Here is a 25,210-nt window from a genome sequence, read left to right as displayed (position 1 = left end):
CCCACCCAGTGATGTGGGCTCACTGGCTGCCTCGCCTGACTGTTGCATCGAGGGGCGGAGCCTCGTGCACAGACCTCTCTCACCGACGCCTCTGTTTATCCGCTGGCCATTGGCCCCAGGGAATGCCACTCGGCCCTGGGGACGGTCTCCAACTTGATATTCCTCCTAATTCCGCACCTATTGGCAGATAGAAGGTTACTTCCTCCTGGTTGGACAAAGAACTGTCAGTAAGACTAAGAAAAGAACCAGTGGAAAGGATGGGGTGTGTCTTGCCCCACCCTACCTCCAAGCAGGTGAGACTGATGACTCTCCCCACTACCTGTCCAACAGGTGAGTCAGGGGGCGCCATGGGAAAGAGCAGACGCCTTCACTGGCCAGCCAACTTAGCGTCAGGCATGTTGCTTCTTTGGGCTTATTCACCCTTGCTGCAAAGTGGTAATAACATATTTGTATAGCATTTCATAGGCATTTTTCTGGATTGGACTTTTTTTTTCACCAAAGATGGAGTGATCATGAGATTTAGAATTAGAAGGCTTGGATTTGGCTTCTGCTGTTTAGTAGCTATATGATCTTAGGCAAGTTACTTGTCTTTCACCCTGTTTCTCCACATCTGTAAAATGGGTACATTAACTCTCATGGGGGTGAAGGAAGATTTGTGAAATCACTTGGACAACTGCTAAATGTTAGAATTTAAATTAATGATATGAGGTTTTTTTTTAATTCTCATGACAGTTCTGGAACACTATTAGGGCAACAAAATGATCCTCCTTTCAAAGATGAGGAAACAGCTTCAGAGAGGTCACAAAACTATAAAATGGCATATCTTAAACCAGAACCCCTTTCTCTTATAATTTCAAGGCCCACCAAACTTCATGTTCTCCTGGTGGAATAACAGCACAGACACAAAATGTCAAAGCAGTGGGGAGGGGCTGGAGACAAGGTGAAAACAAATATTCTGGGGAGAGACAGAAGAGAAATGATTTGTGACAGAGAAAGTATTGGTGGGACAAAAATCAGGCAGCAGATCTAAAGGAAATCAACACTGGCATAAAAGAAGCGGGGCAGCGGGCCCCTCAGTAGTGGAAGATACTGGGGGAGTAATCAGAAAGAGCTTCCCAATAGACGAGGATCCTTCCTTTCTGTGGTTGATGAAATGAATGTCTGCTGGTGGCTGTACAGCGTGCTAAGGGTCTTACAGATATTCATTCATCAACACATAAGTATTGAGCACCAGCTGTATGCTAGGTACTGGACTAGACACTGGTGACACAGAAAATCAAAATGACTCCAACCCTCCAAGGGCTTCCAGAGAGCCAAGTGTAAATACGTCATCTTAGTCACTCTGGGTGCATCGGTATCAGACAGGTGGTTGTTCTGGAAAGGGTCCCTCCTTAAAAAAGCTTTATATTCCCAAAGCTAGCATGCAAGATGCACTGGGGGAAGGTACATCAGCAGCATTCTTGACTGTCTCCACCAGAGAAAGGAATGATGGTGAGAGTCTTACTTCTGAGGCTTGTGCCATCCAAGAAGGGGCCAGGGAGACATCAACATCCCTGATCAGTTACCATCCACACGCCAGGGCCACTGCCCTTTGTTTTGTTTCCCTTACTCCCCGTCTTCCAGTTTATCTCAGCATCTTTCTCCCCACCTTATCCCTGCTCCACCCACCCACTTGCCACCCTGCCATGTAGTCCCCAGCTTGGGAGGAAAAGAGCTCCCAGTCCTAGGCTCCTGCCTCTACCAGGGCTTCACTTCCTTCCTCTCCCACCTCCCATCTTCCCGTGCCCACTTCACACACCCTGCACAAACACAACACACAGACACACACCCACTTCCCAGGCTTAAGCCTGGCTTAACCCCTTCCTTTCTCCTGACTTCATCATACAGGCAGCAGGGCTAGTTGACTGCAGAGGAGTGGAAGAGCGTGGCCGGGCTGGAGGGGCAGAAATAAGGCTTCAGAATAAAGTCTGTGTATCTGTGTGTTTCTGTGTCTCCCCAGAATGCGCCCTGAATGTCAGTCTGGAACATGCCGTAACAAGCTGGCCCCACAGCTCAGCGCTCAGGCTGGGACTGGGTGGAGGCACTGCCACAGCAGCAGGAATAACTGGGCTAAGAGCTGTGCCTCCCAGACCAAGGGGTTCTCTGCACATTTATTAAGCACCTACTAGTGCCTGGTAGTCACTGAGTATTCATTCATCTGTAGGATACAGAAAAGAATCAGAAAGTGATGTTTACTAGAATCAGCTGTCTGTATAGGGGATGCGGTCTCATGGGGCAAGGAGGTGCCGGGGAGAGGAATGAGAGTCTCTGTGGCCACAGTCTTCTCTGTAGCTTGAACCTGAAGGAAAAGGCCACAGGACCATCTTACCCAGTCCCCTGCCTCCAAGCCTTTAAAGGCAGGGATTTCTCTGTTTGACAGATCTCCAGGAAAAGAGATTCTCCAGCCTCCCTTATATGAATACCCTTGTCTCCTTATTCTAACACTGGTAAATTCCTTCTGGGGTCTAGCCTCAATTCACATCCCTGTGGTTTAAACTCATTTCTCTTGCCTGGAGCTCTGTGGAAACAGACTCCTTGGGCCCCCAAGAACACATATGGTTAATTCAACCTTGCAGCTTTCTAGGGCCCCTGAGTAAAGAAGGAAAGGGCACCCAAGTCATCCCAGAGACAGGAGCTACTGGCAAGGAGAGGTCCAATGAGGGGAGCTGGTGGGAGGGTGGGGAGGTGCTTCCTGGGTAAGGTGAACAGGCAGCCAGTCTGCCCTCCTCCGCTCACCTCCCTTCCTCTCATCCTCCATGAGTCCTCTGGGCCATATAAGGAGGTGCAAGAGTTTCTGCTGTGTGTTCACAACCAGCCCTTTCTCTGTGGGGTCTCCTTTCCCAGACAGAGGCAGGCAGACATACTGATCTGCACACACTATATGCACGCACACACCCCTTACGGATATACTCAGGGACACAGATCCAGATATGCAAAGGCCGGCCTTGTCAATGCTCTCTCCCCATCAGACTCAGATACACACACACACACCCTTCTTCCCTCCTCTGCAGCCTAAGGGGGGATGGCCACCTCCATGTGGGGAGACCTGATGAACAGATGCGATGCTAAACTTCAGGCTGATGCTGGTCCCTTTTCAGCACACAGCCGCTCTCCCCTGGCGTCACAGCAGCGGGGAAGGAGCACAAACAAGCCATTCCCAGTGGCAGACGGGGCAGAGCCAGCCTTAGACTCGGAGAGGGGGCCTCTGTACCGGGTCCCTGCCCTTAAGAAGGCCCCTGCTCTAGTCGTCCCGGGGACGTGCCCGGCACCGACCCTGCTTCTGGGGCCTGGTGGGGGGGTCTCTTACTTGGGCTCTTCCTCCTGTTCGGACAGCAGCAACGCTTGGTGTGCACACACTCAGGCAAAGAGGTGATGAGGAGCAGTTGTGGTAAAGGGACGCACACGACAGGGACACACGAGCTGGGGTGCCTACACGCATGCTGGAGGCCCTTTGTGGTGTGGGGGGAGCCAGGGGTGTGAAGGGGATGGCCCAGGGGCTGGAGGCCAGGGAGCAGTTTTCCCCGAGGCTGCCACTTTCTGAGGAGTCAGAATTCTCAATTCCATCTGTCCTTTCGGGTCCCTGTGGAGGTATACTGGTCCGGTGTCTTACTTAACAGTTAGCTTGACTCGTAACTTGTTTAGATCTCTGTCCATGGGACTCCTTTCGCACCGCTGCCCCTGCCCACTGGTGCTTGGGTGGGGGGACTTGCTCAGGGGGTTCCTTTCAGGCCTGGGGAGAGGATATTGGTGGCAGAAGTGCCTCCCAAGGGCTTCTGGCTGGAGTGGGCCCTGGCATCAGCGGGAGCAGGAGCAGAGCAGGACGGTGCAGGCCCCGGACAGGAAGGTGGGGGTGCTCTTGCCATTTTTTGCCACCCTTTGTCCAGGGGAGGAGCCTCAACACCAGAGGTTGCCCACGGCCTGGTCCTGTGGGTGTGTGCCCGGCCAGCCTGGGGAGGGCTCTTAATTACAGAGGCAGCTCCAGCCACACTTCACTGCAAGGCGTGTGGGCGGGGATGGAATGTCAAAGGGAAAACAGGGAGACAAGAAAACAGAGATAGAATGGGCCAGAAATAGCACGGGCCAGGGCGAGATACCAGGGGCCCGTGGTGGTGGATGGGGAGGTGGAGGAGGGTCAGGACCTCCCCAGAGAATGTCTATTCCCGGCTCACCCCCCCTTATCTGCACCCAGCCCCCCAGGGTTCCATCTCAGAGCTTCAGGAGCCCATCAGGGTGGGCCCCAAGCATCACGATTCTTGTATTCTGGAGCTGGGTCTCCGAGCAACCCCTGCCCTGCCCTGCCCTGCCCTGAATGGCTTGAGGGGATGGCAAGGCTCTGCCACTTGAGTCACCTCGCTTCCTGCTCCTGGCCTGGGTGACTCCACCCACTGGCTGACACAACTGGGGCCCCACCCGCCCTCCAGCCTGCCTGCCCCTCCCTCCGCCAACAAGCCAGGAGAGGTGCCTGTCCCAACAGGCGCCCTTCCCACGGAGAGGCCACCCCCTCCCCTGCCCGCACACCAGCCTGTGTGAGTCTGTGCGTGCGCGCGCACACACAGCAGGAATTTCTCCCCTACCTGTTGAGAGCCCTTGGGAAGAAGGAGTAGTCTAATGAGGGCTCCCTTCTTTGTATACGTGGGGAAACTGAGTCTGGAGCCAGGAGAGGAATTTCCCCAAGGTCACACAAGCACACTCCTGGCAGTGGAGGTGGGGAGGCAGATGAGAACCAACTTTGTGAGAAGTCAGCTGGAGGTGTGACTTCAGGCAAACCTCCAGATTAGAGAGCCAGGGCTGGGGGAGGGACTGGCCAGCCCTCCTCTGGGGTCTAAGTCTGTAACCTCCCCTCACTTCCTCTAAGCCAGAAGGGCACTACACAGATCCACAGCGATCAATTGTGCAAAGAGACTTCCCCCACCTCCTCCCGCCCTCTGGCCTTTCTCCCTGTCCCAGACTCCACCTCGGTGGGAACTGGGGCCAGGCTTTGGAGGCCCCCAGCCTTGTACTTTAATCCCAGATTCCCTAGTCCTGTCCCGCGCACCCCAGGGAATTTGAGAGTTGAGATCTCTGCATATTTCATCAGCACTTCAGCCTCCAGTTGAAGAAGCAGCCAACGTACAGCTCATGGATAATTTATGGCCCTAGCGGAGAACCTGGAAGTCGTGGGGGGAGGGGCAGGGAGCGTGGGGGCCGGTGAAGCCTGGAGGTGGCTGTTGATGAGGGGTGAGGAGCCAGCTCCTTCCAGAGAGTGGTGTTGGGGCAGAGGAGGAGCTCCAAGGCTAGGGACATTTCCATTTTTGAGGATACCAAGGTATTACCAAAAGAAAAAAAAAATGGTTATCGAAATAATTCCACTAAAGGTTAGAGTTACATGACAAGCATTTTCTGACTTCATTCCTTGTCCCGGTGTCTGTAACTGTGTGCATAACCTCACTTGGAGATAACAAATTTTAATGGGATGTCTTTCATGGCTGTGAAGCCTCCAAAAAGCTCCCTGCTCCCCACACCACCCAGGGCCTGGGAAAAAAGCCAGACTCCCAACTTATATGGACTAAACCTTGCTCCTGCCTAGCTTCCTCCTCCAAGAAGGCCACCAGGATTTAGCCAGATGGTCAAGAGAAAAGGAAGGAACCCGAAATGGCTACCACTTACTCTGCTCCAGGCATATAACATTACACTCTTCTTATTAAAAGAAAGGTGGAAAAGGTGACCCAAAATAGAAAACGTCAAGTTCTCTTGGCCTCTTCTTTGCTAAGTGACCTGAGTGAGTTCTTCCACAGATTTAGAGGATCGAGTATTTGTGGGGGGGGGTAAACAAGCAGCCATGTCCTCTTACCTCAGTTTCTCCATCTGAGTCATGGGGGTGAGAGGTGCCCCCACCCCAAAGGCTGTTTGGGGGTCAGAAGACATGCTATCCAGGCACCCCAGCGCCAGCTGGGACCGAGGCGGGTGGTGATTATGGGATGATGTGTCCACAGGTTAGACCTGGCGTTTCGGCTGGAGCTGGCTGCGGTGGGCAGCCCCAGCCCTCAGAATACTCGCATCAGATCCCCAAGTCATCTGGGAATTTGATCATGGGAAGAAGCCAGACAGGGCTGCACCAGCCTAGTTTAGAGTGAGCCCTGGCATTGGGCCCCAATCTAGTCTCCCTGGGCCTCAATTTCCCCATCCATGAAATTGGGGCCATCTGCTGGAGCTGTCCTTGGAGAGAAGTTGGAAAAGAAGGCCTGGATGGAGGCCCCTGAGTGGGGAAGCTGCGTGAGCCTTGGGCCCTGCAGCTGCCAGGACACCACCCCCTCAATTAAAGTTATGAGGTTGGCCCCAGTGCCAACTGGACACAGCCTTCTGACACAGGAAGGGGTTACTCTTTGTACCCAGGGGAACCCTACTCTCCCAGAGAAGGGGAACACTAGGGTGAGACTTCAACAACTATTTCTCAAAGCTCATGGGGAAATTCTTCCACTGGAATTTACTGGAATTTTGGGTGATCCCATGGGACTCTCCCTTTGGCCATCACTCCTCAGGATCAAGAAGAGGGCGGTCTAAATGACCCCAGCAAGTCTGTCCCCAGGCCCTCTAAGATCTGGTCAAGCCCCAGGGAGCTGACAAGGGGAGGTGGGACCAGGCTGTGGAATCAGACCTGAGAGTGAGTCTTGACTGCTTGCTCTTCCTCCCCTTTCTCCTTTTCTCCTTTCCTCTCTCCTCCTCCCTCCTTCCCTTTCTCCCTCTGGAACTTTCTGCCTCCCTTGGTGAGATGTTGCAGTGTGGGGGCTTTGTCTCCACATCTAGCCCTCACCTTCCTCCCCCGAGGCCCCACCTGACATCCTAAGGACAGGTTGCTTCTCGTTCATCAGCCTCACCTGTTGCAGAAGGGAATTGCTATCTAGGTTGCAAGACTGTTTTGAGGTAAAGAACCTGTCGAGTGCCTGCACGTGGTAGGCATTCAATACATTGTAGCACTGATGGTTTCCTCAGGATGCGGTCTTTCTGGGTCCAGGACACCTCTATGGCATCTGAGTCTGGGACTTCTGTGTTAGGTCATCATCCCCAGTGCCGTTTTCGCTGTCCCTAATCTACTTATTATGCTACAGAGCGTAGGACTGCTGAGATGCTGGGTGGGGGAGTTGGGGGCAGGGTAAGGAGAGGGCCGAGTAAGGCAGATGTGGAGGCGGTGAGGGCGTCTGGGCTGGGTGGGGTTGGGACAATGGGCTGGAGGGCCCCAGAGGGCCCACGCTGGGACTCGCTGGAACTCAGTCTCACCGGTTTGGGGAGCTGGCCAGGCAATGGGGAGACGCTGGCATCAGGGAGAGGTGGGAGGGGCTGGTGGCTGCCGGGGATAGAGGAGCTGAGTAAGGGACGCTGGAAGGGGAGGGCCTGGCCTAACCGGCGGGATGGACGTGAGTGCCTAGAGAGGGGCAGCCTCCTGCTCCTAGGGGACACCCCCTGACACACACTCTCACACTCAGATGCCACTCAGATGCACACTTGGACACACACATCAACACACTTCTGAAACAGCACCAGCTCTCCTGGTCTTCTCACCCTGCTCTGTTTTTACATCTCACTTATCTATCGTAGCCAGATAACTTATAACATTGTTTATTGCCTGTCTCCTTGCTGGAATACAAGCTCCAGGAAGGCAGGGTGCTTGGGTAGGCGCTCAAATAGATAACGTGCTGAGCGAAAGCACAGAACCTTTGGAATCACAGTCACGAATGCGCACACCCTTTGGGACGCATGTGCAAACACGCTCAGTCGCCCACGACGCTGCCACGGACATTCTCAGATGCGTGCACACAGGCACACGCTCACACCCAGACCCGCACATCGCCACAAGACACAAGCCCACAGCCCTCCTCACTCTGGCACCCAGGCGCTTTCAGACTCACACCCAGCCGTCCAGATTCCAAAGCTCCTACTCACGCAGGCACGCTCTAGCACGTCCCCGCTCCCCACCCTCGGAAAGACCAGCCCCTCCCAGAGACAGGGGGCGGGGCTTAGGGGAAGCTGACAACACAGCAGCATGAGACTGCTGGGGTGGGGCAGGGCCAGCCTGGCACCTGAGAGCTCTCTGGAGACGCCACCACTGCAGACCCACCTATGGGAGGGAGGGAAGAGTGAGATCACCCACGCCCCCAGCCTTGACCTGCCTGTGCTCTAGACTCAGATTGTGGCTTTCCTTCACCAGAAGCCCAGAGAAGTGCACGGGGTGGGGCAGGGAGTCCTCCTGGGCACAGAGATGGGCAGGACCCAGACCAGGTTACCTAGCACATCTGGGCAGGGGTGTGGATGGTGAGAACTGGGCTTACCAGCTTCAGCTCCACCCACCGGTAAGAGAAACCTCCTCTACCACCCTTTCCCTGGGAGACCAGAAATGTGGGCAGTGGGGCAGTGCTGTCACCTAGTTGGCCTTGGCCATGGGTCCCTCCCTAGAGACTCTTTTGCCCCCATCTGCCCACTCTGGAACATTGTTGGGGACTGGGTGGTAGCCACCTGGCATCACCCTCGCCCCACCTCCAGACACTGCCCCCTAGAAGCAATGCAAGATTGGGCAAGACAGTCTGGCAGTCCCACTGCCACTACGAAGTCTCCTGTTATCAAGCCGTATCCCTAGGGCCCTTCTGGGTCCTGAGAAGGCAGTTCCCTACTGTGGAATGAATGGGAGAACGGGCAGAGAAGGCAGGACAGGGCAGGACATGCTCGCTCTGACTGGAAGGAACCTGGGTCAGTAAGTGCTTGGAAAGTAAAAATCAGAAGTAAATGTTCTTGGCCCCCCTCCCCTAGTCGCTGAGTGAAGCAATGTTGACCTAGGAAAATACAGGACATCCCATCTTAGAAATCTGAAACCACCATCTTCCCAGGACTCACGCCCTCTGGCGGCAGACTGCAATTTCAGGCTGCTGCTCCTCCGTTCAAACACCCAGGGTTTAGAGGCCAAACATGGCCCCTCGCCCACCTCTGCACTGATGAGAGGAGATGGGTGCAGAGGGAGGGAAGGACCTGCACCCTCACCACGCCACCCAGAGGAGACCAGATCCCAATGCTGTGATTCTCCAAACAAGAAATGTTTATTGAGCACCCACTGCCAGTGTGCCAGAAACTGCTGGACTCCTGGCCCAGTGCTCTTCTGATGCCAGCAGCCCCTATGCTGTCTCTCCAGTTCAGGCTGAGACCCCAGCTACGAAGAGCTGGACTCTTCTCCTTCAGGAGACTGGGCTGGGGGGCATGGGGAGGAGGGCAGGCTGTCAGCAGCTGCAGCACCATCATCCTGTGGTCCAGAGACCCAGAAACAGGCAGGAGGGGTCTGGGTGTTACTGAGTCCAAACTCCTTCTGCTCGCCGCACGACAAGCCAATAATTCAGGAGATGAGGTGTTGGGGCAAGGAATAGAGACTTTATTCGGAAAGCAGGCAGACCAAGAGGATGGCCGACTAATGTCTTGGAGGATCACCCTCCCCCAGTCAGAATATAGGTTCCTTTTATACAAAAAAATGGGGATGGAGTGTGGTTGGTTGTTGCAAGCTTCTTCCTGCAGGAATTCTTTGTTCTCGCAGCTGTTCCTATGGTATGGGTCAGGCCATGGTGTCCCTGTAAACCTCCAACAAAACAAAGTTTTTTCTCTATTTTGCAACTTCCATCTCTCCATAAGTGCAGAAGTGCTAATAACATCCTTAAAAGTCAGATCCTGAGAATAGGCTCTCCTGTGTATTTCAGGCTAAAGGCAACATAGTTTCACAAAAGGTGCAGAGCCAGAAAGACTAAGCCTAGAAAGCAGGGCACAGTGGTTAAAACTAAAGGAGCTGATCCATACGGAGTCAGATTTGTTCTCCTCCGTTGCGTGGGGAGCAGTGCTCCCAGGTGGGACAGGATGCAGCCTGGTCAGCTGTGTCCATTTTACATGCTTAATAAATAGTTCTTGTTGCTGCCCAGGCTGGTGAGGGTGGTGCCACTGGGCCAGGCTTCCCAAGTTCTTGAGAGGTGCAGGGGGGCCCTCTTCCCATGCTAGTTCAGGCTCTGGCTCTGAAAATGAAAGGAAAGAGCATTGGGATTAGCCCCCCACTCCGTTCCCAACAGGTGCCTGGGTGCTGTCCTCAGGGGAGGTGGGGCAGGGAGCAGTGAGGCTCCCCAAGAACAGGTCCCAGTTGGTCTCTGCTCCAGGAAAGTTGCCGTCGTCCTCCACCAAGGGGGAAGGGGGTTGCTAACAGGCTAGAGGCCCCCAGAGGAGACGTGCCAACGCCCATTACACCTACTCCACAGAGTCTGCAGCCGGTGGCATGGATCCCGCTGTCTCCAAACTCCACCCCAGGCTGCATCCCCACCCTTCCACCAAGATGAAGTCACTGACTGGCCTCAGCCTCATCACCCTTGGCATCCGGCTCCTGCCACCAGTCAGTATAGATGCTCTCCTCGTAGTCGCCCTCCCCCCAAGCTCGGTATCAGATGGTGGGTCCTCAGGCTCCATGGGTGGTTCTGTCTCCTCCAGCTCCATCTACGAGAAACCAGGTCACAGCAGGCACAAACCCAGGTGGGCTCCCTTCCTGGCCAAGGGGGCCCTCCCATCCCATCAATCCCCAAAGCTCCTCCTTCCCAGCCTCAAGATCTCACACAGGAATGATTTGAGGGTTTCTCCCAAAGTCCTGTTCCCAAACTGCCCCCTCCCTGAACTGATGTGTGAATTGCTCCATTGGCAGAGAATCAGTGTTACTGTCAGCATTGCCCTCTCTACAGCCCACCTTTTCAGCAATAAATACCCAGGGAATACTGCTAGTCCTTGAATATTGTCTGCTCATGCTATTTCCCAACCAGGAACACCTTGGATAGCTCTTGTTTATCCCTCCAATGCCAGGCATCAGCTCCAGGATGCAGTCCTTGCTGATGACCCTGGCTTGGTCTGGAGGCCACCTCCAGTGCCCTGTGATGGCCTCTCCCATTGCATAGTGATTCATGCATCAGTAAGCTGCTTGGGCAAGACACTGTGCCTTTCATGAATTTACCCTTGGCCCAAGCATGGTGTCTGGCAAAGAACAGGCAACAAGAGTTATTTGAGCACCTACTGTGTGCCAGCTCTATACCAAGTGCTTTATATGCTGGATCTCATTTGAGTCTCAGCCCAACAGTGTGAGATGGGCATTATTCTCCCCATTCAACGGATAAAGAAATGGAAGTTTGAGGGTTACCTAAGACTTGCCTGGAGGTTGCCCAGCTGGGAGGTGGTAGAGCCAAGACTGGCTAGCACCAAAGCCTACCTGCTCCCAGCCCAGACCCGGTCACTGTGTTTGATGAGGGGGACATGGGTGCACGAAGAAAAGAGGGAATGGATAAATACGTGCTGGGCAGCAACACCTCTGAGAACTCAGGCTCTCAAGCCCTCATTCAGAATCAATGTAATAACACACTGTGGTCCTTCCTTCCTGGTGTCCTGCATTCATTCATCCATTTATCCACTCACTGGTTCATTCAAACTCAGTTTCTGAGCCCCAGCTCTGTGCCAGGTGCTGTGGGAGAGCTGGGAATACCCTGGTCCCTTGTCCTGGAGCACAGTCCTCTAGGAGGCTAGGTGGAGAAGGGGGTGGGTGAGATGGATGAGGACTGCAAGTAACTCCAGTGCAGGGAGGCACTGCAAGCCCAGAAGACAGAGTCAGGACGGGCAGCAAGGGCTTCCTGGAGGAGGTGTCAACCCGAGCTGGGTCCAGGAGAAGCAAGATTTAGACATGGACAGAAGAGTGGACATGAGAACATGGAGTGGGGAGAGAAGGGCAAGCGTAAATAAGGGACAGGTGAAATCTCTCTGCTTCCCAATAGCCGACTGCCAAGAGCTGGGGCTGAGCTCTGGCACAGCAGCCCCGGGAAGAGGACCAAGGAGTCTCTATCACCATCCACCCCTGTAGGGCAGGGGTCCACTTACCTCATCATCTGCCTGCAGGTACATGTGTGCAAAGTCCAGCAGCTCCTGCAGCTCAGCTGTCTGGTTGTGGTAGAGCATGGCCTCCTGGGCGGAGGGAAGGAAAGTGAGGTGAGCTGGGCCTTGCTCCCAGATGGTGGAGGAGCCAGAGCTCCTAGGATCTGGGTCCTCTGGCCCTTTTCCAGCTCAAGGACCCGGGAACAGGTATCAGTTTCCACACTGATTGAAAAACCATAGCTGCTTAATGTGCTTAAAAGTAAGAAGGATTCTGAGGGCTCAATGAAAAAGAATGCCTTGATCAATTAGCACTGTCTGCCACTGACAAGGAAATCGGGAGTGGCACCATGTGTGCCATATTTGCCAGTCTTGCCCTGGACTCCCAAGGAGTTTCCTCAGTTGGTCCAGGTGAGGGGGTCCCTGGGGAAGAAGGCCAAAGGCCAGCAGTGAGGATGACGAGGGTAGGGAGGGGAGCAGGCAGGAACAGACAGGTTATTTTTTACCTCCCACCTCCCAGGCACTGTGCTGGTCAGGTAGGCAGTACCACCCCCATTTTGCAGGTGAGGCAACAGACTCAGAAAGGTCCATGGTGTTCCCAGGACCACACAGCTCGTGGGGCTGGGTTTGAACCCAGGACTCCAACCACAAACCATATTCTTTCTTTTCATCTCCCATCCTGCCTTTGGAGGAAGCCAGGATATTTTTATCAAATGACATGTCCTGATGCCCCACCTTCCTGGGCTGGAAGGCCTCCTCCTCCAGGCCCCAGCGAGCCCTGTGGAAGCAGTAATACACCAGCTTCTGCTGCAAGACACTGTCTCCAGGGTCAAAGAGCATGTAGCTGGCGGCACTGTGGGTAGCCTGGTAAACGTCATTCACTGCAGGCAGGACAGGAGGGAGTAGTGGCCCTGGCACTTCCCCACCTTCAGGGGTATAACCCTCACCTAACCCACCCCTACCTCCCAATTTAGTCCAGTGCCCCTGGCTCCCCAGCTGCCTCCCAGAATATCTGTTGAGCTACTCACCCTACCCAATAATAATGCAATCTAGAACATATTGGGCACTTCTCCTATGCCCCGTGTAGCTCATGTAAGCTTCACTGTTATTGTTATCCCCATTTTACAGACAAGAAATATAAGGCACAGAGAGGTTAGGTCAAAGGCTCCAGCTCACACAGCTGGAGGATGAGGGAACTGGGAAATCAGAGGCCGGTGGCCCAGCCCTCAACCTCTTAGCCAACTGGACCCACAAAGGGTCTCCTGGTCTTCAGCTCCTCTACTCCAGCTCCAGCCTCTGTCTGAATCTGGGCATCTCTGCATAGCAGACACCCTGGAGATCGTCCATCTGAGCCCCAGCTGATGCCAGAATCTCCCTCAAATGAGAAGAACCTTGAGTCCTGGTGTCACTTTTTATTGGCCATGTGACTAATAGCCCCTTGCCCTCTATGAGCCTCAGTTTCCTCATCTGAAAAATGGGCCCAGTAATGTCAGCTATTGGCAGTTTGTGAGAGGATCAAGTGAGACAAACAGATGTAGCAGGGCTTTGTAAACTGTCAAGTGCTATGCAATTGTTGGCTATCTAGTCATTTACCTGAGAGGCCCTGGAACTCTCCCCTGGGGCTGCTCTCTCTTCCCTCCCACAAGCCTCTCACCTGCCCCAGTAACTCTAGCCTTCCGTCCCATCACCCAGGGTCCTCAATTCTGAGGGACAGTGCCCTATGACTCTGCATGACTCCCCACACAGTGCTCTCCCCCGCCCCAGGCCCGCCAGGAGGCTCACTTTTGTACTAGGCAAACTGCAGGTAGTGATACATGGTGGCCACAAACTTTTCCACAAAGTAGCCGCCCATGTTGGGAGTCAAGTTGGCTTCACAGTCCACCTTGCACTACAGGGATTCTGCAAAGAGATCTGGTGGGGGTGAGTGGCAGCAGTGAGGAGCTGGTGTGCTGACCAGCTCCATCCACATCCAATGATATGGATGACAGAAATGACTTCCAATCCCAGCTCTGCTTCCTGATCACATGAGATAATGTGTGTAAAGTGACAAGTGATGCTGGGGAAGACTGCTGTGGGCTGGGCACCACCCCCAAGCGAGAGGGAGCCAGGGCATTCTGGGAGAATGGCAGGTGAGGTTTGGAAGTAGGACCGAAGCCCAGTGAGAGAACCTCAGGACAGTCCTTTCTGCCCTTGCTGAGGGACTCTGCCTTTCAGAATCCCCAGGGGTGATTTCTGGCCACAAACTGCTTTCTGCACATACCTGCTGGGCTGTTTCCAACCTTGGCACCGGCATTTCCCTCTGCGTGGAAGGCCTGTGACCCCAACCTCCCCAGACCCTTTTGGGATATCACATCCTCTCTGCACCGATGCCCGGCACTTTGGACCCTCCCCACTGTAGCCCTCTGCGCCCAGTGGCAGGTGACCTGTTAGCGCCTAAAGGCTCTGATGGCTGGGATGACACTATTCCGGTCCACCTCCCAAGCACTTAGTAGGGGCTCCATAAATGTGTATGGAATGAATATTTGTGTTAAGGGAACTTAGGAATTCTGGGAAGCAGGGCCTGTGGGTGAGAGGGGTGCCCACAGGAGTCTGGGTGAGGGCATACCTGCTTTGGCTGGGTAGAAGTCCTTGAAGTCCGCCTGCTCATGGGCCCCCTCTCAGCCAGCCAGACACCGGGCAAAGATGGCCAGGTACTCGGCCAGGGCCCGCTCCCTGTCCTCCGTGCTGCTGCGGGAACCCCCGCTGTTGTAGAGCTTCACGCCCGGAGAAAGACGGCCTCTTCAGGCTGGGTCTCCAAGTCCAGGAGGGGCCCCTCGGCGGCGTCCAGCAGCCCCCAGTAGTAGTTGAGATACTTGATGGTGAGATCATGCTTCTAGTTCTTCTGCAGGAAGGTGTAGGCCGCGGCCACCGCCTTCTCCAGCTGGTTAGCCTGCAGGGTGGGGACAGAGCCGGTCGGCAGGGCCAGAGCCCGCAGCCCCGAGTGGACGGGAAGACTCGGCGGTCAGGGTGCTGGGTGAGAGCCGCGCTCCTCCCGACCCAACAGGGTGGCCGGCGCCGGCCAGGCGCTCACCTTGAACTGTGCGTAGTGCAGGTCTCTCCCTCATCCTGCTCCAGCGCGTGCCCGTGGGCCACGGCCAGGGGCATCAGGTCCTCGGGCGGGAAGCCCTGGAAGCTGTACTCCTACTGCGCCCCGCCGCTGCCCAGCAGCAGCCACAGCAGCCCCCACGCCGCCTGAGCCAGGCCCCCTCCGCTGCCCACTCCGCGCCCGCCGGCTCTCCCCGCCCAGCTGGCGTCCCCGCTGGGCGGGCCGACTCGGGGCCCAGCCCGGCCGGCGTATCCGTTGGGTCTTAGCGCCGGGCACTGGCGTCAGCAAGACGGGGTGGTGGCTTGGGTCAGGGTCTCTGAGGGGCTGAGAGCTGCGTCTTCTTTCTTTTCAGAAAGCTCAGCGGTGTCCTGAGTCCCTGACCTCCTGCCCCTGGGAGTCTTCCCCTTGGCAGATGGTGAGTGGGTGTGGGAAGGCTTGTCACAGGGATGGGGAGCCCAGAAAGCCCCTCCCACACAAAGACAGCACCACCGCACCTCCCGTCACCCCCTTAAGACCAAGAAATTGAGGGAAGTCCCACCTCCCTCTACTTTGCCCAAGCCCTGGAATCTGGTCTTCCATCACAGCGGTCTTTCTGCTCACGCTCCACCTTCAGCCCTGAAGAGGTCACTCTGATGCAGGAAAAATGGATCTGGGGTGTGAGAAGGGCCGTGTCCCAGGCTTCGGTTGAGCCCCTGGGACGTGTCCCACCAAGTGTGGGCCCTTGGCTTCGCGCAGGAAAGAATTCAAGAGCCAGCACAGTTGAGTAAAGGTAGATTTATTCAGAGAGGTACATTGAAAGGCACGAGAAAGGCCATGAGGTGTGGGGGCTGGGTGCTCAGATTAAAAGTAGGTACACATTCCGTAGACTGAGTTTGGGCTGTCTCCGTCTCCAAAGAGGGAGGGACAGGGGACAGCAGTCGTGAGGCACTGTGTTGCCAGTTTTTATGGACTTGGTGGCTTCATATGCTAGTAAGTGGAAGGAGCAGTCTAACTAGCCTGGGGAAGGGGCTGGGATTCCCAGGAAGTTGGCCATTTCCCACTCTTTAACCTTCTGTGGCTAGGCTTGGGACTGCCATGGTGCCTGTGGGCATGTTATTTGCCACGTTAATATATTACAATGGGCGTATAAAGAAGCTCAAGATCTGCTAGAAGTCAAATCTCCCACCACCTTGAGCCTCAAGGCCTACTGGGGGTTGAATCTTCCACCATTTTGATGTTAATTGCTGTAGCATTCCTTGAATGGCTCTGCTTGAATGGCCCCCTTCCTGTCTCAACTCCAATTGCCCCCCAGCCCGCAACGGGGAGGCACACCCCTGGTTTTACCTTGCACACCTTCCACTCCTGCCACTTCCCACTCGGTCTCCATCCCCACGTCAGAAAGTCCTCTGGCAGTCCAGCTTTTGCAGGACAAAGCAGCTTGTCCCTGGAGAGGCCGTTCCTGGGGCAGAAGGGGTGGGAGGGAGCACTGAGATACCCCTCAGATTCTGGAGACTCACCAGCCACATGGGCCAGCCAGAGAAGCGAGGCCTTAGCTCGGCTTTAGGACCCGGGAGTTCCAGAAAAACAAAAAGGCTCTGAATTTTTTTTTTTCCCTAAAGTCAGCTCCGACTTCTCAACTTTTCTGAACTTCCCTCCCCCTCCAGGCCCCAGGTCTCTCAGACCCCTCAGGGTGAGGGTGGGGGTAAACCTGGAGTTCTTTGTGGTTCTTTCCTCCGACTCTTAACACTATCAGCCCTGCCTCGTCCCGCTATTCCACTCCCCCTCCCCCGCCCCGCCAGCTCAGTCTCCCCAGCCCCCATTCCACGTGGACCAGCCAGGGCGGGGGTAGGGGATGGAGGACAGGAAGAGGGGGAGCCAGCTCTGGGAGGAGGAGGGGGAAAAGGAGTCTGGTGGCAGCGACTCTCTCGCTTCACCCTCACTGCCGGCCTTCCCAGCTCCAGGCACCATGCTCCACGCAGGGCCCCCCAGCCACACCCTCCTCCGCCTCCCCCTACTGCCGCTGCTGCTGCTGCTGCTGGTGCAGGCCGTGGGGAGGGGGCTGGGCCGCGCCAGCCCGGCCGGGGCCCCCCTGGAAGATGTGATTATCGAGAGGTACCACATCCCCAGGGCCTGTCCCCGGGAGGTGCAGATGGGGGATTTTGTCCGCTACCACTATAACGGCACTTTCGAGGATGGCAAGAAGTTTGACTCAAGGTAATGGGTTGGGTGCCCCTAGACTCACCCTTTTCCTTCCCTGAGCCCGTGGCCAGGCTCTCTTAGTCATGGAACTCCCTTGTTGCCGCTTTCAAGCTGTGTCTGCATCCTGATACTCAAACTGTAATCCCCTAACCCCAAACACTGCAGGCTGGGAGGGGGGACTCCTAGACAGCCATCTCCCTAAAGACATGCCTGACCTCAGTCACAAACCTTCGCCTCTCAAATGACCCCGATTTTTTTCTCACAAGCTTCCTATGTCCCCCAATGTGCATGATAATAAAGATGCACTGATCTATTTACTTAGCAATGCTTTATGAAGGGGGGTGGTTTCCGGTTCATAGTGGAGGGAAGGGCTGCTGTGTGTGAATTTGACAGTGGTCTCAAGACCTTCCGCCTTTCCATCCAGCCTGACTCCCTTTCTGGCTCCAGCCCCAGGTTTCAGTGCCTTTGCCTTTAGAGAAGAGGGAGTAAATAGAACTTGTTTTGGAGGGGTGGGAGTTTTGAGCAGTGGGTGGGGTAAAGCAGGTGGGCAGGATAAGACAGCAGGAGGGTTCTGGGAGTGTAGGGCATAGCCTGGTGCAGGGATCCTGTCTGTCTGCATGTCACACGGTCACACATGCCACCCTGGGCTCCTCAGAGAGTTTTCATGCCTCCCTCTCCGGGTGCCCCCGCACCCCCACCTCCCTCCATCTTGGCTCTACCAGGCCTATGCTGCTGCCCATCTTGCCAGCCTCAGGATTTGACAGACCAGCTTCTGGTCTGATCCAAGCCTTCAGTCTTCTCTGCAAGTCTACTTTCTTGGATGAGGCAGGACAGGGCTGCACACTAGCTTCAGTTGAACTCTGGGTCTCGGTCGTACACACAGACCTCCACACCATACCCCAAGAAGTCGTTCCTCCTAGACCCTTCCCCAAAACACACAGCTCAGCCTACAGAAATTAGTGACCGTGGATTTGGAGGCAGGCAGTATATTCGGTAAGAACACGAACTCCTGAGACCAAGACCCTGGGTTCAAACCCAGGCTGTGATCATGGACAAGGAATTTTACCTCTTTAAGCTTTACTTTCCTCATCTGAAGAAAAGGTGGTTAAAAACAAATCTGAAAGACTGAATTCCTAATTCCCAAGGTTGATGAGAGGACCCAAACAAGATGATGAATGAAAGTGAACTTCACCCAGTGCCTGGTAGTCTTGACTCAGGAGAACCCTGGTAGCGTTTAACTGGTAGAAACTTTGTGCCATGGTCGGGTTCTCACAACGGCACTGTGAAGGAACCAGATCAGACAGACAACCAGATCAACGGGTAAAATGAAGTATAGGCAGTAGCCAGGAGTACCGTGCTGAGCCCGCGGCCACCAAGGAGTGGGGGAGGGGTCGGGAGTTGGGGGATGGCTTCCCTGTTGGGGACTCTTGGATTGGGGCTGGGCCCAGTTCTCCAAGGGCTGAGCTTGGAAAACGTTCACAACCCACAGCCCCTTCCATCAAAATAACAGTCTCCCATCCTTCGCTAACTTCTGAAAACTACAACTAAAAACAGATAAAAGCCATGGCAATTTTATTGATTTATAATCATTTTACAATGTTGTGTCAAATTCCAGTGTTCAGCACAGTTTTTCAGTCATTCATGGACATATACACAGTCATTGTCACATTTTTTTCTCTGTGAGTTATCATAACATTTTGTATATATTTCCCTGTGCTATACAGTGTAATCTTGTTTATCTATTCTACAATTTTGAAATCCCAGTCTATCCCTTCCCACCCTCCACCCCCCTGGTAACCACAAGTCTGTATTCTCTGTCTGTGAGTCTATTTCTGTCTTGTATTTACTCTTTGTTTTTGTTTGTTTGTTTGTTTTTGTTTTTAGCCATGGCAATTTTAGAACAGTCCTTTCCAAAATTGAAAATCAGCGGGGAGGGTATAGCTCAGTAGTAGAGTACCTGCTTAGCATGCAGGAGGATGCATGAGGTCCTGGGTTCAATCCCCAGTACCTCCATTAAAATAAATAACCTAATTATCTACCCCCCCCCCCAAGAAAAAGCAAAAGAAAAAAGAAAAGTGATGCTGGGAAAACTGGAGAGCTAGATATAAAAGAATGAAATGAGAGCTTTTTTTTTTTAACCTGAAAACCTATCCCCAGCCTCCTCTGCTTCCCCTTCGTTTCCTTGGTGAATTGATGGTACAGCGGCCCATACATGGGCTTTGAAGTTCAACAGATCACACATTAGTTGTGTGACCTTGGGCAAGTCACTTGGCTTCCCTAGCCTCAATTTTTTTCATAAGATAAGTGAAATCAATAATGCTCACCTCACAAGGGAGAGAACTAAATAAGATAATAAATGCAGAACACCAAGCATTTTATTGGTTTATCGTTTGCGTGCTCAATCACTGTTCCTCTTCCCCTGTGGCTGCACATACCACCCCTTTGCAGTCAGCAGACAGCAGCAGCAGACTGTTCCCATGCCCACCTGCTCCCTTGCCCACCCCTCCTCCAGGACTTCCTTTTGTAGCAGCCCATCCTATTAAGGCGGGGCTTGTGGTTCACCAAGGAGGGAGGCTTGAAGAGGGGATGAGGAGCCTGTGGATCTTCGCCTACCTATAGGGAGGGAGACTGTGTGTGTGAGCACCTGTGGGTGTATGCAACCATGGCCAGAGGCCACTGTATCCCATCTGTTCCCTCCTTCTCCAGCTATGACCGCCACACCTTGGCGGCTATCGTGGTGGGCGTGGGGCGCCTCATCACTGGCATGGACCGAGGCCTCATGGGCATGTGTGTCAACGAGCGGCGACGCCTTGTTGTGCCTCCGCACCTGGGCTATGGCAGCATCGGCGTGGGTGAGAAGGGCTGGGGCCCGGGCAGGGGGATGCAGGAGGCCAGGGGGCAGGAGCAAGGACCCTAGGGCTGGAAAATGAAGCTCAGAGAGGGAGAGTGACTTTCCAAGTATGAATAGCGGCAGGTCTGGGACCTGAGTTTTGGTCTCTCAGCCCCTGGGGCGGGAGCAAGGGAAATAACAGGACCCTAGGTGGGATCCTAGCTTGACTCCTGTAGGAGAAGGGGAGCTAGAGGTGGGGGAGCGGATGGCCTAGCGGGATGCTCAGACCAACTCTGGGGGCTGCACAGCGGGGCTCATTCCCCCGGACGCCACCCTCTACTTTGACGTGGTCCTGCTGGATGTGTGGAACAAGGCGGACACTGTGCAGGTGAGCACCTTGCTGCGCCCACCTCACTGCCCCCGCATGGTCCAGGACAGTGACTTTGTCCGCTACCACTACAACGGCACGCTGCTGGATGGCACCGCCTTTGACAACAGGTAAGGAGGGACCTGGAGGGAGCCCTGGGGAGCTGGGGACTGTGGCATGCAGGGGGCAGTCCAGGGGCCATCCTGTCTCCCACCAACAGCAGCCTCACCTCTACCTCATTCTTTGCAGCTACAGTAAGGGCGGCACTTATGACACCTACGTGGGCTCTGGATGGCTGATTAAGGGCATGGACCAGGGGCTGCTGGGCATGTGTCCAGGAGAGAGAAGGAAGATCACCATCCCTCCATTCCTGGCCTATGGCGAGAAAGGCTATGGTGAGGGCAGCCAGGAGTTTAGGGATTCTCTAGAAGCAGGCTGCCATATACAGTTGCTCAGGCTGTGTACTGTACAAGGACATCTAGCCCAGGAGGCAAATAGGCATGGAACCTAGTATTTGGTGATCATCTCATTAAGCAGTGGTGCTTCATTCTGATTCACACAAAGCCCAGTATGGGCAAGTGGTGGTCCTGGGGAAGCCTTAGCTCCAGCCTCACAGGGGAAGAACAAGGGCTGCTGATGGGTGGGAAAGGACTCAGGAAAGCAGGGTTAGCACCTTTTTGCATGGTGCTCACATAGACCTTCCTGAGTTGGGAAGAAGCCCGGTTTTGCTCTACACTTGGATGGTTCAAGCCTATCCCTTCCCCAGGGACTGTGATCCCCTCGCAGGCCTCCCTGGTCTTCCATGTCCTGCTGATTGACGTCCACAACCCAAAGGACACCATCCAGCTGGAGACGCTGGAGCTGCCGCCTGGCTGCGTCCGGAGAGCCGTAGCCGGGGACTTCATGCGTTACCACTACAACGGCTCCCTGATGGATGGCACCCTCTTTGATTCCAGGTCAGGGGGATTCTGAGGAGGACGGTGGGGGTTGGGAGGACAGGAGAGAAGCTGAGGCAAGAGGAAAGAACCAGGTGTGAGGTTGCCCCAGGCAGCAGCTGGGGATGGCTCTGAACTGCTGGGAAGGGCGGGGCCCCTGTGACTCCCTTGCTGGCCCCCCCACCTTGTATTGCAGCTACTCCCGCAACCACACCTACAATACCTATGTGGGGCAGGGTTACATCATCCCCGGCATGGACCAGGGGCTACAGGGCTCGTGCATGGGGGAGCGCCGGAGGATCACCATCCCCCCCCACCTCGCCTACGGGGAGAACGGGACTGGTAGGCTTGTTCCCCAATCCCAAAGCCAGCACCTCAGCTCCTCCTGACGGGGAGGATTCCAGCCACTGCTCTGCCCCTCTCATCACAAAAACTGGCCCCCAACCCAGCTTCTGCCACAAGCACTCCAACCTTTTCTCCAGGGCAGTCTCCCACTTCCCCCTTCCACACTGGAGAAGGGCAGTTGACCCCTGAGTTTGGGGAGGGAGGGCAGTTACGGGAGACCAGAAACAGCGTAGCCCTAGAGGCAAAGACACCTGGACTTGAGACCTAGCTTTGCTGGAGGCCTCAGTGTGCTCACATAGCTCAACAGGGTAAATTATTGGGATGTTCCAAGGTGTATGTAAATGGCTTTCTAACTGGCATGCCGTCCCTCCCCTCCACTGCCTCCCCACCACCCAGAGTATATTAGAAGAGGGGACTAGGTAGACAAACATCCCATCCCATCCTCATTTAAACCCCCTGGCAGGGAAGGTCAGGAGCCTCCACGGAGGCCTGAGCAGCTCCTCCTAGCGCCGAGCTGATCCACGCCCCCACTCTGGCCCCAGGAGACAAGATCCCTGGCTCCGCTGTGCTGATCTTTGATGTCCACGTCATCGACTTCCACAACCCTGCGGATCCAGTGGAAATCAAGACACTGTCCCGGCCCGCCGAGACTTGCAACGAGACGGCCAAGCCTGGGGACTTTGTCCGCTACCACTATAACTGCTCTCTGCTGGATGGCACCAGGCTCTTCTCCTCGTGGGTCCAGGGCAGGGCCAGGGCTGGGCAGGTGGGTGGGCCCGGGCGTGAGGAGTCCTAACAGACCCCCAACTCTTACTTCCTCCATAAGTTCCCATCTAAGCGAGTCGGGGGAGCATAAGGAGCTAAAATTCCCAACTCTGTGAGCAGAGGGAGGGTGAAGTAAGCAGTAGGGGGAGCTGCTAGTTGCACTCTCTGGACAGAACTGGAGCAGGGAGAGATGTGAGCCCCCAGGCCACACGTCAGGGCAGTGGCAAGAGAAGGAGACCCTACCTCTGAGCCGCTGGGTCCCTGCACCCTGCCCTGGGGCAGCACCAGGAGAGACTCGGGAACGGGGCATGCCCAGGACGGTGGGAGGTGAACAGGCAGGGGATGAGGCTGGGCACTGACCTGGGGATCTGCTCTTCCCCCAGCCATGACTATGGGGCCCCTCAGGAGGCGACTCTGGGGGCCAACAAGGTGATCCAAGGCCTGGACATCGGCCTGCAGGACATGTGTGTTGGGGAGAGGCGGCAAATCGTGGTCCCCCCACACCTGGCACACGGAGAGAGCGGAGGTAAGGGGCAGAGACTGATCTGATGGCTTTGTCCCTGCCCACTTGGGGCCTGCCTGGATGGCTGGTGGGAAGAGTGAGGCAGGCCTTCCATATGGTTTTGTAAATATCCCATGCCCCACTCTCTAGTGCCCAAGGTGGGGAAATTGAAGCCTATGGGTGGGGGAGCACCCTGGGCAGACTGCAGAGCCAGACCCAAACCCTTCCCTTCTCTCCTCCTCATCCTCCCTCCAGCCCGGGGGGTCCCTGGCAGTGCGGTGCTGCTGTTTGAGGTGGAGCTGGTGTCCCGAGAGGATGGGCTGCCCACAGGCTACCTGTTTGTGTGGCACGAGGACCCTCCTGCCAACTTGTTTGAAGACTTGGACCTCAACAAGGATGGCGAGGTCCCCCTGGAGGAGGTGAGTGAGGAGTTCAGTCCTTCTAATAACCCTTCCCACACTGTCACACAATGGGAGCCACCTTGCACGGTGGCATCTAGCAAGAATGCAGTGCATGTCCACCATCCTGCCTGCACCCACGTTCCTGCCCTCTGCAGGTCACTGCGCCTTAAGTCCCTCGTCCTCTGGTACATGCAGCCTGTTCCCCCTACGTCTGCCTGACCCCCATGCACGCCTTCTGCCCTGGCCCCACTCAGGACTCAGTGCCAGCTCTTCTCCTTAGTCCTTGCTGGCTGGCCTCCGCCCGGGAGCCCCTGCCAAGGCCACCTGCAGCCGCTCAGCCCAGGTGCTTGCTCATTCTCCCCTTCCTTGGTTCTCTGGCAGTTCTCCACCTTCATCAAGGCTCAAGTCAGTGAAGGCAAAGGACGTCTCCTGCCTGGCCAGGACCCTGAGAAAACCATAGGAGACATGTTCCAGAATCAGGACCGCAACCAGGACGGCAAGATCACGGGGGAGGAGCTCAAGCTGAAGTCGGATGAAGATGGGGAGCGGGTCCATGAGGAGCTCTGAAAGGCCAGAGGCCTGGGCCCCAAGGCAAAGGCGCATGTCTGTGGGGACAGTCACCCTCTCCCCTGCTGGGATGAGGTCTGGAAGCCTCTAAAAAGTGGCCAGAGGGTACAGCTCTGGTCTTCCCACTGCCTGAGAGTAAAATCACAGCACAGACCTCTATTTGATTTTTCTCTTTCAACCCCAAACCCCTTCCTTAAAAGTTTTGCAATTACAAGGTCAATCTGGGGATGGCTGGCGTCTGCGGGTTGGCTGGGATCATCACCGACCCCTCACCCAGACCTTCACTCCATGGCAGCAGACACTGAGCAGGGCCGAGCTCATCATTTCTTAATTTCCCCAAACTCCCCCTTTGTCTGTACTTTCCCCCACCATCTCCACCCACCCCCTGCCTCCAGCCCCCAGTACTCTGTCAGCTCCCCAGGAGCACGCTCTCCTCCCTTGGCTCTGGCTGGTTCCTAGGGAAGGGGGTGGTTTCAGGATGGCAGCCCTACCTCACCTGTCCTGGTCCCTTCCCCTGTCACATTCCTCCTCCACCTGTTCCTTCCCCCCAAGGGACAAAGAGAAGAGGGGCTTATTGGGGGCTGAGGGTGAGAGGGGGTGGGCAGAGCTCTGCACACCCAAAGATTAAACTGGCATGAGACCCCTTTCTCTTTTGTGCCAAATAAAAGACAAAACTAAAGCCTTCGGGACATGGTCTTTCTGTGTGGGTGGCCCTTAGACCCAAACATCAGGGAGACGGGGAACCAAGCAGGCTGTCTCCATGGCTGGTCAGCTCCAGACCCTGTGTCCCTGGGTCTTGGCTTCCTGCCTCCCTGAGGCCCCACTGGGGCATCACCATGGAGGGAGGGTGGGGAGTGGGTGTCCACAGAGGACAGGGCCTGTGGGGGAGGTGCAGAGACATGGCCCTGACCTCCTCCTAACTGACCCAGTCAGTTGGATGAAGGTGGTGAAAAGGTACAAACTTCCAATTACAAAACAAGTAAGTACTAAAGATGTAATGTACAGCATGACAAATACAATGAACATTTCTATATGTTTTATATGAAAGTCACTGTGCCAAGAAAATGATCATTTCAGATGAGAAGGTTTAAGTTTCAGGGAGACTTAACTACATAACTACAGCGCTGCTTATAGCACACTGGCTAAATTTGGCCACCATCTGTTTTTGTAAGTAAAATTTTATTGGAAAACAGCCGTGCTCATTCATGTATGTACTGGCTATGATTGCTTTTGTGCTACAATGGCAGGGTTAGAGACCTTATAGTCCATAAAGGCTAAAACAAACATAATTTGGCCCTTTACAGAAA

At 55.0% G+C, this 25,210-nt stretch overlaps 1 protein-coding gene across 3 annotated transcripts; it reads left to right on the top strand.

Moving 5' to 3' along the window:
* Window positions 1-70: 70 nt before the first annotated feature.
* On the top strand, window positions 71-24,582 carry FKBP10 (FKBP prolyl isomerase 10). Of its 3 annotated transcripts, XM_072938706.1 has the most exons (11): window positions 71-293; window positions 15,366-15,428; window positions 19,898-20,043; window positions 20,330-20,519; window positions 20,638-20,783; window positions 21,155-21,344; window positions 21,520-21,665; window positions 22,211-22,403; window positions 22,817-22,959; window positions 23,191-23,354; window positions 23,718-24,582. In XM_072938706.1, exons 3-11 carry the CDS (start codon window positions 19,956-19,958, stop codon window positions 23,901-23,903), a joined length of 1,446 nt encoding a protein of 481 aa, XP_072794807.1. In that variant the 5' UTR covers window positions 71-293; window positions 15,366-15,428; window positions 19,898-19,955; the 3' UTR covers window positions 23,904-24,582. The 3 variants fall into 3 exon arrangements, with proteins under 3 accessions (XP_072794807.1, XP_072794809.1, XP_072794806.1); XM_072938708.1 differs by lacking the exon at window positions 71-293 and having other exon boundaries at window positions 15,273-15,428; XM_072938705.1 differs by lacking the exons at window positions 71-293; window positions 15,366-15,428 and adding an exon at window positions 16,848-17,206.
* Window positions 24,583-25,210: the final 628 nt, after the last annotated feature.

Source organism: Vicugna pacos, chromosome 16, assembly GCF_048564905.1.
Source record: "Vicugna pacos chromosome 16, VicPac4, whole genome shotgun sequence".
In the NCBI taxonomy this organism is placed as follows: Eukaryota; Metazoa; Chordata; class Mammalia; order Artiodactyla; family Camelidae; genus Vicugna; species Vicugna pacos.
The sequence above is the reverse complement of the archived record's forward strand: the minus strand, read 5'-3'. Positions and strand labels throughout refer to the sequence as shown.

Coding starts and splice junctions, on each gene's coding strand:
- FKBP10 (XM_072938705.1), top strand. CDS start 16,959: ATGCTCCACGCAGGGCCCCCCAGCCACACCCTCCTCCGCCTCCCCCTA. Junction 20,044..20,329: donor CTATGGCAGCATCGGCGTGG/GTGAGAAGGGCT, acceptor GGGGCTGCACAG/CGGGGCTCATTCCCCCGGAC. Junction 20,784..21,154: donor CTATGGCGAGAAAGGCTATG/GTGAGGGCAGCC, acceptor TCCCTTCCCCAG/GGACTGTGATCCCCTCGCAG.